General features: G+C 43.7%; 1 protein-coding gene across 1 annotated transcript in view; it reads right to left on the bottom strand.

Moving 5' to 3' along the window:
• SYDE2 (synapse defective Rho GTPase homolog 2) overlaps positions 1 to 14,853 on the bottom strand; it is a 102,158-nt gene that overhangs the window by 27,885 nt on the left and 59,420 nt on the right. The window contains exons 4-5 of the mRNA XM_082265816.1: positions 13,193 to 14,298; positions 1,915 to 2,041 (exon numbers count right to left, since the gene is read on the bottom strand). Of these exons, the coding sequence (XP_082121942.1) occupies positions 1,915 to 2,041; positions 13,193 to 14,298 (1,233 nt within the window). The remainder of the gene's footprint in view (positions 1 to 1,914; positions 2,042 to 13,192; positions 14,299 to 14,853) is intronic.

The raw sequence follows: 14,853 nt of genomic DNA, 5'->3' as shown, positions 1-14,853 counted from the left end.
AACTTGATTTCCCCCCATCAACACTGACTGTGTAAATCCCTCCCGAAGCACTATTGTGTTCTGCTGGTGGGGGATGCCCTCACAGCTGGCAGAACACAATGAATACTGCTAGCGGCTATAGCCACCGGCAGTAATAGTATGTAAAAAAATCCAACAGGCTAGTTGTACCCAAGTCGATCAATGGATCAACTTGGGTACAACTAGCCTGCTCATAGATGGATCGGATCTTGGCCGGTCCCTGCTGAACCGGCTAAGATTTGATCAATTTATGGCAAGCTTTGGCTGGCTTTCTAATTACACCCCCAACATTGATCACTACAAACACAAGGGGTTGATTGGAGGGTGGAAGGGGTTATTCTAGCAAAGCCCAGCATGTGACCAGAACAAGAATGTCAGGTTGTAAACATATTCTTGATTATGGTCTATGGCAAGATGGTCCTACCAGATGAATTTTATAACAATAAAGGTAATAAAACCAACAATAACTAAGGCTAAGGCTAGTAGTACACACTGGCCGAATATTGGCCAGTTCAATTGAAACTGGTTGACATTCGGCCAGTGTGTACAGCAGCCTGTCCGGCTTCTGTCGAATGAGCATACTGGAAAATAGAGCTGCATGATTCTGGATAAAATAAGAATCACAGTTTTTATTGCTTAGAATAACGATCATGATTCTCGGCGTAACATCATCTTTCACATTATACAAAAAAATTGGGCCAACTTTACAGTTTAGTTTCTTTTAATTCATTAAAGTGTATTTTTCCCCAAAAAATTGTGTTTGAAAGACTGCTGTGCAAATACAATGTGACATAAAATATTGCAATGACCACCATTTCATTCTTTGGGGTCACTGCTAAAAATACGGATTTTAACTTGTAAGCAACAAGTGTCAGAAAAAGGCTTAGTCTTTAAGTGGTTAAACTGACCTCATTGAGCCCCGGTTCACACTTGTGCGTGTGCGGGGTTCGCATGTAATATCGGAGCGCACTGCTCCGACATTACATGCGATCGGCTGTGCGGTGCGAGTTTAGCCATACAGTTTGTATGGCTAAATTCACACCGCAGCCGCACCAAACACGCACAGGACCCTTTTTTCTAGCCGCATCAGGATCGGATCGCACAGCGGTTCACACTTGTGCGATCCGATCCTGTGCGAGCTGCACGATCGCACTGCGATATGCGATCAAACTGGGGGTGTCGTTAAGATTACATTGACACCCCCAGCGTATCGCATATGGCAGTGTGAACTGCCGGGGGTGCGTGTGCGATGCGGGAACAGGCTGCAAATTCGCAGCCTTCCCGCATCGCATATATGTGAACCAAGCCTTACAGACTGAAATTCAACCTTTTGATCTAAAACCAAATGATATTTTGTAAGACATGTTTATAGTTACCTCCTAGCCTGAGCAATGTTGATAAACATTTGCTGATGGAATTTTTTTTTTTTTTTTACAACTGTGAGTGAGCAGAAAATGGCTCTGCTCTATATGAATCGTGGAAATGCAAGATTAGGATCGTGAGGGGGGTTGAATCTCGATCGCAATTTAACGATTAACTGTGCAACTCTACTGGACAACCAGCAGCTGATCGCCATACAATCAACAATTGCAGCCAATGGCTATGAGCGCTGACGGGTGTGTTTTGGCAGGGGGGCATCCCCCTGTCAGATCATAGCTCAGCGGGGGAGACTAATATTGCATAGTTAGTACATCAAGCTCCTCAGCTTTATTTCCCAGGTTTTGTCCCAGGCATTCAGCAATAAAAAGTATACTTTTTTAGCTATTGAAAGAAACATGTTAGTGAAAATAGTGGAGGTTGTGAATCACATGCAATATAATAAATTTGTATGCTTTTATAGTTTGATTTCTTCAATATAATCAAACAATTCTGCAGGATGTTGGGTGACATTATTACCTGTTATCACATTGATGTCTGGGTACTCATTCTCACAAAGCTCCACAGATTTACTATCCCTCTCAAATGCCTCTCTTAGTTCTTTCTTCACCGCTGCTGATCCACAGAGCCGGTATAATCCTACGACCTAATACGCAAAACAGAAAACAAGGAAGATGACCGTTCATTATCCTGTCACATGCTAACCAACATAGGATTACAATACTGTAAACTCACACACAATATTGGATTTGTGACATTTTCCTCCCTCAGTTTCCTCTAAATGCTGCACTGTACAGATTTAAAAACAGATTGCCAGGGGTGGACAAATACATGGGGAGTTCAGGAGCTAGTCAGTCCAATCTAGGCAAAGAAGGAGTGAAAACAGCAACTCAAGCTACTAAGACATTCTCCGACTTTCAACTGATCCACCTCCATGAAGTTCTCTAGGAAACAAACACTTCTAGCAGTGTTGCCCTCCCGAGTCTCCCACAGCTCCTACTGGTTCTTCTGCTGGTCTTCACAACATTACCAGAGGCAGTAATGATGTGAAGGTAGCAGCAAGAACCAGGTAGAGGGCACTAAGCAGAATGGGCTGCAGGAAAGGTAAGTACATACACTCTTCTTATACAGGTAAACTCTTCCCTTGGAAATCTCATAGCAACAGGGTCACTTTAAGCATCTATTATTGGGTTTTATAATTTTTTCCCCAGGAGGAAGGATGAACTTACATTTTACAGACAACTGGCAAGAATATAAATATGGGAGTCGGCCACCACTGGAGGCGCATGCTCCACATGTGTTACCCTTGAGCTAGTCATACATTATGTGTTTAGATTTCTCACATTCAGCTCCAAAATATAGAGCCGTGTTTGGCCAGATTAAAGTGTTACTAAACCCAAGACAGTAAAATCAGTGTGTATATGCAGTAAAGCATGCTTGTTATACTCACTGTGGAACCTAAGAGGTTAATCCGCTGCATTGTGTAAAAACTGGATTTTTTGACTTACCATTTCTCTGATGTTCATTGACAGACACAACTCCTGTAATTCATAACCATTGGGTTATACTGCCGCCCAAAAGAGTAGGACACTAGGCAGAAAAGAATTCTGGCTACACCCATGGGTAGTCCCAGGGGGTATACTCCTTCTCTCTGCTATAGGCACTCAGTTTTGTTACAAGCAGTGTCAGGAGAATTATAACCCCATAGAGGGATGGGTGATGTGTCCATCAATGAACATCAGAGAAATGGATTTTACGCTAAGTCAAAAAATCCCATTTTCTCTTTCGTTCATTGATGGACACGGCTCCTGATATTCATAACCATTGGGACATCCCAAAGCAGTGTTAAACATGAGGTGTGGGAACAACAAAAAATTCCCAAGGCTAAATAAACAGTTGTCAACCAAACAACTGGAGGCCACCTGAAAAACAACAACACACCCTCAAAGAGGATCAAGTCCTCTTAAACAGCAGCCTGCAAAACCTTGCAGCCAAAAGAAGCATCCGCAGATGGCAACACATCCACTTTATAAAACTTTGTGAAAGTGTGCACTGATGACCAGGTGGCTGCCTGTCAAACCTGCGTCACTGACGCATAATGACGAAAAGCCTGAAAGGCACTAAGCACCCTAGTAGAGTGCGCCCTGACAGGTAAAGGAGGAACCTGACCCCTAATTGAATAGGCCTGAGTCACCAACTGTCTGATCCATCTGGAAACAGTCGCAGAGGAAGCGGACAACACTTTTCGAGGTCCATCCGTGAGCACAAAGAGAGAGTCTGACTTCCTGAAAGACTCTGTAGCTGCCAGGTACACCCTAATTGCCCAGATCACATCCAAGGCATGCAAGGCAATTTCCTTCGGATGTTTAGGCCTGGGTCACAGGGAAGGCAACAAAATGTCATCATTCAAATGAAAATCAGAGACAACCTTTGGAAGGAATGACAGACAGGGGTGAAGAACCACCTTATCCCTGTGAATCACCAGTTGAAGGAAGGCTACAACAAAATGGCAGCCCGGCGAGGCACCACAAGGCTTACAGGGACCCAGGAGAGAGACCAGACCTAAAGGAAAGATCGAGGCGTAGGGGGGCCCTGGTAGGAGCCCCACCAGATACAACCCCCCCCCCCTCGCACAGTCGCCAGTTAGCGCCCTGCCCCCATCCCAGGAAAGTGGCCAGACCACCCAAACAGCCCCAGCGTGGAGGGGGGGGGCAGGATGGAGGGGAACCTAGGGGTCCAACTGTTCCAAAGAGGGCCCACGTCCACCCCAAAACCCTCCATGGGGAGAGGAGGGACAGCGACTCACCATACAAGGAACCAGGCAGGTACCGCTTTGGACAGTACTTCCTCTCCATTTAAATGGCCAGGAGGAATGCTAATGTTACTGGGGCAGAGACTCGGTTGTATGCGACCTCGCGAGGCGTTTATCTCGCAGGCCAGCCCCCGTCCAGTGGGGCTATGCCGCAGGTGACCTAGCACGGAGCGGAGGTCTGTGCACGAGCGCCAGACTGTGGTGACCACTGGATCTGGATTATACAGCCCACTGCCCAGTCCGGCAGTTGATTGTAGATCTCACAAGGGAAAATCCAGGAGGAAAAAAAATATTTCTATCTAAAAAATGTTGCCAGGACCAAAGATCCCAGCAAGAAAATAGATCCTTACTCCTGACTAGGCAGAAAAAACTGCTATAGCAGAGAGAGGGAGTATACTCCCTGGGACTGCCCATAGGTGTTGCCAGAATTATTTTCTGCCAGGTGTCCTACTCCTGTAGGGGCAGTATAACCCAATGGTTATGAATATCAGGAGCTGTGTCCGTCAATGAATGAAAGAGAAAAGGCTGTTTGACCCTGTCTTCCCTGATCCTTCCCTTCTTTGACAGTTGTCAAACCATCTCCTGATAGTACAGAGCCTTGGAGGCACATGCTTAGCTTGGTGTGTATTTCTAGAGTGCATGTGATCAGCACAGGGCCAATCAGCACTGTCCAGAACAGAGGGTCAGAGGTACTGCAGCCTCTTAGGATAGTAAGCGGAGAATGAAAACTAGCCTCCTACAAGCTTTAACCAGTGCTCAGTCGGACACTAATAGAAGTCACAAGACTGCTATATACAGATGATGAGAAAAGGTATGTTAGCAGTTAATTTTACTAAAATAATTTCATTTCCATGTCCTGTGTATTGTGGAAGACCAGATATAGTGAAGGCAGGGTCCTGGGTTTAGTAACACTCAGAGAAACCCTAACCCAGAGAAAACAAGGGCACAGTAAAGTTGGTTATACGCAGTTTGATTATCGTTCAAATCCTTCATAAGGAAATTCTAAAAAAATTGTTTTGTCAGAACATTCTTTCCTGCCATTGAGTCAACTAATTTTGCTCCAAAGCCCTAAAAATGTCTTCCAGATCTGCGATTTGATTGGAATTTCAGATGCATTGTACAGGTTCTATTACAATATGTACAATTTTTCACAAATTGAAACCACATTCACAGTTGAGGTTCATTTGTTCAAGAAAAATGTTGCCATCTTGTATATCACATTAACCATTAGGAAATTGAACACTAATAAAAAGGAACATTTTATAACAAAATGATACTAGTGTATGGCCAGCTTAAAGCGGAGTTCCACCCTGGATTTTTTTTTTTTTTTTAATACCCCCGGGACAGTCAGGGCTAGTGCATTCCACAATGGCTAGCCTCTGATCTGTCCCGGGTTGCACTTACCTGTTAGGACAAATACTTACCTTGAAAAAGTCTTGTCCAGCGCTGCCATCTCAGATGTGGGCAGCTTGAAGCCAGCGAGATCCCCTTCGGCGTCTTCTTCTGCCTTCTTTGGTCCCACGATGCTCTGCGCCGGCCCCGAACGTCACTTCCGGGTCGCGCGCGTCATCCCTCCACAGCTTCTGGGCATGCCCAGAAGCTGTTTAGAAGGGGATGATGCGTGCGACCCGGAACTGACGTCGGGGCCGGTGCAGGCGCAATGATTCCTGGGAGCTATGACGTTCAGCTCCCAGGAATCATTGCAGAGCCAGGAAGTGACGACGGGCCACGGCCGAGGAAGGAGGAAGAAGGAAGTAAGGTAAGTATTTTTTCTTCGCTACGAGGTAAGTAAAAAAAAAAAAAATATGCGATTATCCATTTCTTTTTCAGGTGACCCGGAGCGAGAAGATGGAGGTAAGTATAAAAATAGGGTGGAACTCCACTTTAATAGAACTTTTAACTAATTTACATAGTTCGTTTTGGCCAAGCTGGCCGAAATGAACTACGTCTGTCCCTAAGCTGCCAGCCCGTTGCATGTGTGGTAAAACTGTATGTAGCTTCGGCTACATACAGTATATCACACTGTGTTCCGGGTACGAGCTCAGACTTCCCGGAACACAGGCTTGTCTAGAGTCTAGTCTATAGCAGCGGCTCTCCACCAATTACAGCGAGTGATGTATTCTATTAATGAATACAAAGCCTCCTCAGGTTGGCTGAATCAGAGGTTGTGATATAATCAGCCCGCCTCTCTGACTCAGCCAACCTGAGGAGGCTTTGTTTTCATTAATGGAATACATCACTCACTGTGATTGGCTGGGCAGCGCTGCTGTAGACCAGACTCCAGACTCGCCTGTGAGCTCATACCCGGAACACAGTGCGGTATACTGTATGTAGCTGCAGCAACATAGTTTTGCCGCACATGCAGCGGGCTAACAGCTTAGGGACAGACATAGTTAATTTGGGCCAGCTTGGCCTAAACGAACAATGTAAATTAGTTCAAAAGCTAAAGTTCGCTTTTTGCCCCTTTTACACGGGCGCACCGCCCGACGGAGTCCGTTCTGCTCAGCGGAGGATCGATCCACCGATCCCCGCTGAGCAGACGGATGACAGCTCCGTCTCCGCTCTGTGTGCAGAGACGGAGCTGTCAGATCCCCGCTGTCCTCTATGGTGAGATTGGATGAGAACGGACCACCTGTCCTTTCTCATCCGATCCTCCAGACGGATGGAAAATAGGGTTTCCATGCGTCTGGATTTCACATGACAGGATCGGATCAGATAGCAGCGGCTGTCAGCGGAGATGTCTCCGCTGACACCCGCTGCCCCATAGGGATGCATGGAGCATCTGATCAGGTCTGCCTGAAAACTGACAGGTGGATCGGATGGCCCATGTGAAAGGGGCTTTTAAGTTTTACAACACATAGTATCTATGTGCATGCTCCATGTCTGCAGCTCAACATTCAGTGATTAGGATCACCTGTAGTTACAGGGGGCTGAAGTTACACTTTGCAGAGCTCAGGGAGGAGTGCTGATTTAAGTGGAGGGAAAGGACTCCCCCCCTCCCCTCTTCACAGCACACAGGAACAGAGCTGTCAATCCCAGGCTGTGTGCTGGAGCTCCCTCTCCCGTCACCTTTTTTCTCTTGATGTTAGAAATGACTCATACAGATAGCAGAATTCCATTTTTTTTTTTTTTAATTAACTAAAAAGATCGTTAGGAGGGGAGGGGTGATTTCTATATCAGAGAGGGGCTTTAAACCAAAACATTTATAACATTTCTGGATAAAAATTAAATAAATAAAAAAAAGGAAAAACTGCAATAAAAAAATAAATAAATAAAAGGTTTCCACCAACCACACAAGGTACACATTAGCCTTCTATAACGTTGACCTCACATTTTCCTAACAGCCAATATCCTCTAGAAAACACATCACCAGGCGACACACAGACACAATTCTGTAGGAAATGACAACAGTGTTTGAACAGACTTTGAACCCAAACTGAAACCCCCAGTAACCAGGTAACATGACCCCCCCCCCCCCCCCCCCAAGGACGGCATCTGCCACCAGCATGTGCAAACATTTGTGTACAAGGACAGACCGCCATTTACTGGAACACCTGGCAGGTGTTAAATCACAAGACATCAATTTTCAGTTGAGTAAACACGACGCGGACTGTGCGCTCACTGTTATGATGTAGAGACAAATCCAGGTACACAGGTCATTATGGAAAAACATAGGCCTACGCTGCAGAACAAGAGTCCCATTATAAGGGCACAATGTAGAGAATTACACTTCTATGATTACACCATTCACATAGAATGAAAATATTATCTTTGTTCCATAAATTGACAGATGTTGTTTGATTAACGCCCTGTCCTTGGTTATATAAAACCTCATCCTGAAGAACGTAAGCGTCTGTTGTACGTTATCAACCCAATATTTGTTTTTGTACAAACAGCTGTCCACCAAAAATCACAGACTACTCTCAACCTTGGATTGCTCATAATACTCTCAGTTAGAGACGCACCGAAATTTCGGCGGCCAAAAATTGTGCTATCGGCAATTTGCAGATAAGAGAAAAAAGGTGGCGATAATGACGCTGAAAACGCACTTGATTTTGCCTTGATTTTACTGTGCTTTTGGTGTGTTTTTCAAAGCTCATGTGACTCAAAAACGGCATAAAAAAAGTAACACGGGTACGTTATTGATGCGTTCTTGCTGCGTTTTCAATGCATTTTAACAGGGAGGAGCATCTTTAGTGCATTTTTTTTTTTTAACGGACTAAAAATGCAGCAAGCAAGATTTTTAACACCACAACAGAAGCGCAATGGACCAGCGTGAAGACATACAAGGAATTTAAAGGGTTACATTTATATTGAGCTTTTCCTTTCGCTAAAGGTACCAATAATGGGTGACAATAAATTCATATTATTCATTAAAAAGTCTAATACAATTTTATATAAAAAGAAAAAAATATATATATATATATATATATATTTTTTTTTTTTTTTTTTTTTTTAAACTGTCATTTTTAATTTCCGTTTTCGGCCAAGTGCATCCTGCATTTTCGGTACTAACATTTCCATTCAATGCACCTCTACTCACGCTGGTTCCAACCGAGACAAAGGCAGCAACAAAAACCTGACAGAAGTTCTATTTATCCACTACTCAATCCATTACTTAAAGTGGATTCCAGAATAACTTAAAAAATATCCCCTCCCCTTCTGCTACCTATCCTGTCTATGTAAAGAACATCTGCACTTACTTATTTTTAGCCCCCTCTGCTCTGGTCATATGATCCCCTGTGTTAGTGAGCAGTGTCTTCAGTGGAAAGGAGGGAGCATTCCATCACAGCTGGTAACTCCAGAAGCGGCGATGCCACCCATAGGTTTCCTTGGCCTAGCCATTGTTGGCACTCCCTCCTCTCCCCTGCAAGCGCCGCTCACTGACACAGGGGGACAGAGCTGCAAATCAGGAGATGGGAGCAGATTAAAAATAGGTAAGTATAGAAATCTTTTTTACACAGGTTAGGCCGGATAAGCAGCAAGAAGGGCAGGGAAGATTTTTAAGCATAGTTTGTGTAAAGGAGGACATAGATTTGGAAAAGAAAATAAATTTGCTCAGTATCCCCCAATAGCGCAGTCAGTGTTGATGGGGGAATCACTTCTGCATCCTTAATATGTTCTGCCCGTGCTGAGCCTTCCCTGCCGGCAGAACACAATGATCAGTGTTGCCTGGTATAGCCAGCGGCACTAATTCTTCAGAAAAAATATGACAGGCTGGTTTTACACAAGTTAATCGATAGATCGATGACTAGAGTTTCCATACATGGACCAAAATTCATCTGGTCCTTACTGAACTGGCTGAATTTCGATCCATTTATGGCGGGGTTAAGAATTCTACTATAAGGCTAGTGATTGGCACAGGAATCGCACTGCATTTCTGTGCGCATCACATGAGATGTCTGTGCAGTAGGATTTTCGCCATACATTTTGTACGGCTGAAATTGCATCGCATCCACACCAAAATGGCGCAGGACCCTTTTTTCCCCCTGTACCTATATCACACCGTATTGCAGACATGGGAGTAAGTCACACATGTGCAAGTCACAAGCAAGTCTCAAGTCTTAACCTTCAAGTCTCAAGCAAGTCCCGAGTTACTGTGGCGAAAAGCAAGCAAATCAAGTCGAGTCCCTGCTAGATGTCAAGCAAGTCAAGTCAAGTCATTTATTTTGGTCAAGTCACAAATCAAGTCAAAATACTGATCTACCCCAATTTTCACCTTTAAATCAGTTAAAAGTCAGTGGTCAGGAAAGGTTTTGTTTTATTTTCAACATTAACAAAACTGCTTAGTGCTTTTTTCTTGGAATATTAAAGAAACACTTTGAATGCCCAAACAGCTCAAAATCCTTCGTCCGGTCATGTTTCAAAACCACAGTCACTAAAAACATGTTAAGTATTTCCTTGTTAAACAGCCAGTGTCCTAAAAATCAGAACACACTGAGGTGTTTTAAGTGACTGTGGTGTCAGAAAATACAAATATTTAATAACTTAAAAAAGTAAAGTCATTTCGAGTCATATGTCTCAAGTCAAAGTCAAGTCGAGTCTTTTATTAATTTTAGTCAAGCAAGTCTCAAGTCCTCAAACTGGTGACTTAAGTCTGACTTAAGTCAAGTCATGTGACTTGAGTCCCCCACCTCTGCCGTATGGGTGTTCACATCCATACAATGCGATTCTGGCAATCACACGTTTTTCCATCTGTTTGGGGGTGTTGTTAAGATGACATTAAATCCTGCAGCAGATCGTATGGACGTCGTGTGATTGCTTAGAGTGTAATGTGAGGAAACACAGCGAATCTTGTGCGTTTCCCGCATCACATTAGTGTGAACCCGAGACTTAAGCTGATCTCTAGGTAGATATAAAAGACAGCTCTGTAATCAATACCACAGATTTAGAAAGAGGAAGTAAAAAGAAAAGATCCTTAGCCTGGAAAAAGACTAGGTGAAGATGTCGGCACCAACAAGGGAGGTGCGTTTGCTTCTGCTTTAAATTTTTTTTTTTTTAAATGCAAGCAGTCTAAGTTGCTGAATTTGACCTTGTGTCAGCTTTTTTGCAGTCCTTATAAAACAGGGCTAAAGGGTGAGAGGACGAACCAGCACTAAGAGCCAATCAGGTCATGCACTGACAAGAAGCATGCCGATAGGTGGAGAGAGTGGAGAGAGAAATGAGCTCCTCACTGTGCTGCTTCTACATTCACTGTCCAGTAACATGCTGGGGTGGGTCCAGCGGAAGTGGGTTGAATGATGGTGTTCATCAGATTTAGAACTTCTAGCAGCAGAAAAAAAAGAAGAAAACTACTGAAGGGAAATCCGTGGACTGAAGTTGAATTCTACAGCCAAAGATGGTTCTGTTATTTTACTTTAAGTCTCAGTTCACACTGCCACAACTTGTCAGGCGACTTGGTCAAGTCGTGCTCCATTCTGTGCAATGGAACCGTTCAAATCAAAGCGACTCAAGTCACTCCGACTTATAAAAAGGTTCCTGCACTACTTGGGGGCGACATCGGAGCGGCTTGCATTGACTTCTATTAGAGAAGTCGTTTGCAAGCCGCGAGGAAGTCGTGCTACACAGGGCGGCTCCAAGTCAGGAAGACTTTGAGTCACCCCAGTGTGAAACGGCTCTTAAATTAATTTAAAACAACAACATTTCTCCACGAGCTTGATGAGCAATTAGCCAGCAAATTCACATAACCTATATACAGTATATATATATATGGATCATACCAAACCACAGATAGCAGTTATAGGAGGTTGGTATGATTATCCTTTAAATGGTTTATTTGTTTTTATCCTAATTTGGAGTTCTGTTTGAAAATGTATGTCTGGGCAAAATGTAAAAATAACATAACATATGACAAAACATGTTTGGAATACATGCACGATTCCTGCGTTTTGTCACTTAGAAAACACTGCAAATACAGAAAAATACTCGTTGAGCTACAAGAAATCCAGTAAGCCCCCAACTTTTGTTTGAACGCTTTTTCTGTACCGAAATCCCAAGCAGCAGAGTTTTCAGTACTGATAAATTTTCTCTTGGACAAGAGAACACTCCTTTCCCCCTCCAAAGCTCTGTAGTCCAGCAAGGGAGAATGGACAGATTTGATATTAACGTTCAATGCGGCAGAGTGCACAGGAAGTTAGGAGTTTACTGGATTTCTGGCCGGCAATAGGTCTTTCTCTGTACTTGCAGCAATTTTTCAAAGGATAACACATAGGGAAATGTGCATGCATTACAGAGAAGTATTGCACATGTTTTACTTATTTTTCGCAGACATATACTCTGAAGTGGTTTTTTCATGTTTTCTCAGAAGCAACTATGTAACAATCAATATTGTAAAAATTATGTAAAATGTTCTATTTTTTTCAACGTTATATTTCAATTTCACTAATGCAATAATTGTTCACTTTTTAGAATAATATGTGGTGATACCTTGACAAAGGCTAAAAAATTCCTACAGCCAAAACGCGTCGGAAACCGTCTGTTTTGACTCACATCCCCTCGGGATGTCTCCACAGTTCAAACAACGGAATCACCGATTAGACTCAAGTATAAGTTGGAACTAGCGGCACCGACCGCCACTGCAATCTCTATGTGTTTTTTCCATATATACTGAATATACTGCATTGTACCAAACTTGTAAAATAAATATAATTGTTTTAATATATGCTTTTGCCTACACAATCCCATTTTTTGGCTTGAGGAACCAACACAACATTGTTCTATTATTTAGGGATGACGGCAACCACCCATACTCCTAGTAGTTCCTTAGACCACTTATAAATAACAAACATGTTATACTTACCTGCTCTGTGCAGTTGGTTTTGCACAGAGCAGCCTGGATTCTCCTCTTGGGTCCCTCTTTCCTGCTCGAGGCCCATCCCTCCCTCCCATCGAGTGGTCCTACAGCAAGCAGCTTGCAATGGGGGCACCCGAGCCGAGTCACAGCTTTGTGTGTCCATTTAGACACGGAGCGGTCATTCAGCCCAGCCCTCTCTCTCTCTCTCCCGATTGGCTAACTGACTTTAATTGACAGTCATGAGAGCCAGTGGCGCCAGGGCTATGTCTTAGCCAATTTAGGAGAGAAAGTCCCGGATGGCCGAGGGACTCGTAGACATTGCTAGATAGAGAAGTGGCTCAGGTAAGCATTAGGGGGTGCTGGGGAGGCTGCTACACCCAGGTTTTTTATCTTAATGCATAGAATGCATTAAGATTAAAAGCCTTCTGACTTTACAACTCCTTTAAGGCTTTACAGCCTCTTTAAACAAATGTGACACTGTGGTGACAGGGCAACACAACAACCGGGACAGATGTCATCTAAGTACATGAAGAACAAGTGCTCCTAACGTGCATAGTAACCAAATAGTTTCCCCAATTCTTGCAGCACCTTAGAACATCATGAGCAAAATTAAAAATGAGTAAACAGTGTTACAAGAGACAAGAACAACTCTTCCATTAAAAAGTAAGCCAAGTGTAATAAACTCTCTTTACCTGACAACCTCTCTTTTCAATCTCCATAATACACTTCTCCATGAGAAGCGGGACCATCGATCCCGTGTTCTCCTTTTCTACAACATGTCGAGCATCTACCCCGAATAGGACAGGGTCACGGTCCACACCAAGGCGGTCTGAAGAGTTCTCCCACTGCTCCATGAGAGTCAGTTTCACGTAGATCAAGCCACGAGGTTCCAACTTAACTGCCAGCTGGTGGGTTTTGGTCACCCTAAAAAGTGCCGGCAGGACCACAGTGCCATGACAACAGACTCTGTTCCTCTTTGGGGTTGGGTCCCAACTAAACACAACCAGTTTTAAGTGCTGGGCATTTTCAAGTTCAATATTGAAGGTGTGATCCATGTCTAGGAATGACGTCCTACATGTAAGAAGAGCTGTTCTGGCTTTGTTGACAGAGTCGACTTGGATAGCACAAAACACATCCTTGGAGTCTATCTTAGGAGGCTTTAAATCCTCTGCACCATAAAAGTGAAGGCTCATCAGCCCTGAAACATACTGGAAGCACTTGGGTTGATCAGACAAGCTATAGTGCCTGAAAGCATCGATGTCGAAGTCCGACTTTGCATTATTACAAGGAAGTGACTCTTTTCCCTTTGTAGACCTGTTCTCCCCACCATGTTTGCCAGATTTGGTTATAAGCTCAGGGGAGTCTCCATCACTGAGATAGCCCCCTTTGCTGGAAGATTTGGAAGTGCCTGAATTTTTTTTCTTGTAGCTCTGTTGGGAAGATACGCTGCTATCAAGGTGGTATCGGCTGATGACATTCCTACTGGCGGCAGAGGCTGCCGGCCCAGTAGATGACAAAGATGGTGTGTGACTTACATCCTGACAGTTTCTTTTGGAAGTGGAAAACAACTGGTCAGAGTTACTGTGGCTCGATGTCCCTTTGATACTCAGCTTTCTGCTGAGTTCCGGTAGCTTTTTCATCTTCATAGACAGCTTACGAACAGTCCGTGGGGATTTAATTTTATCTGGGAGGGACCAGTTAATGCTTCCTCCTTTCTTTGATGGGTTGGGGCTACAAGGTGGAGAGAAATCGGCTGGGGCGGGTGAAATGGCCTTTTGACTAGTGGGGGCACTTGGACCTTAAAGAAAACAGAAAGAAATTAGCTCTTCCACACGATCACCTCACATGTCAACATATCACGGTATCAGTAGTGGCATTTCATTAATATCTACTTTTCCAAAGCAAAAAATCAAAACATATATTGCTCTTCTCTTACAAAGCTGATGATTGGAGATTGTTCAACACACATGTGTAAATGAGGCCTTAAAGTGATTGTAAACAATAGCCTTGTAAAACAACCCATTCAATTTAAAATAGAAATGAAAAAGGCAAAACATATTTGTATAGACATAAAAAAAAAAAAAAACATTATAAATATCCATTTTTCCTTTTTTATAAGTGATCACATTCCCTTCTGTTCTCAGCTGTATAAGAGCTGAGTGGAGGAGAAGAAGCAGCACACTAATGGCACTTTTCCACTGCAAGTACCGGCTCGGCTCTACTCGGCCCTGCTTGGCTCGGTTTGCTTTTCCACTGCTGGTACCGCATGGTACGGTGTTGGAACAGTTCGGTACGGTACGGTACGGTATGGTTTGCTTTTCCACTAAAGTAGTACTAAAGTTAAGTGGGATGT

This window comes from Pelophylax lessonae, assembly GCF_965119305.1.
Source record: "Pelophylax lessonae genome assembly, chromosome: 8".
NCBI lineage: Eukaryota > Metazoa > Chordata > Amphibia > Anura > Ranidae > Pelophylax > Pelophylax lessonae.
This window is presented reverse-complemented; position numbering and strand designations above follow the sequence as displayed.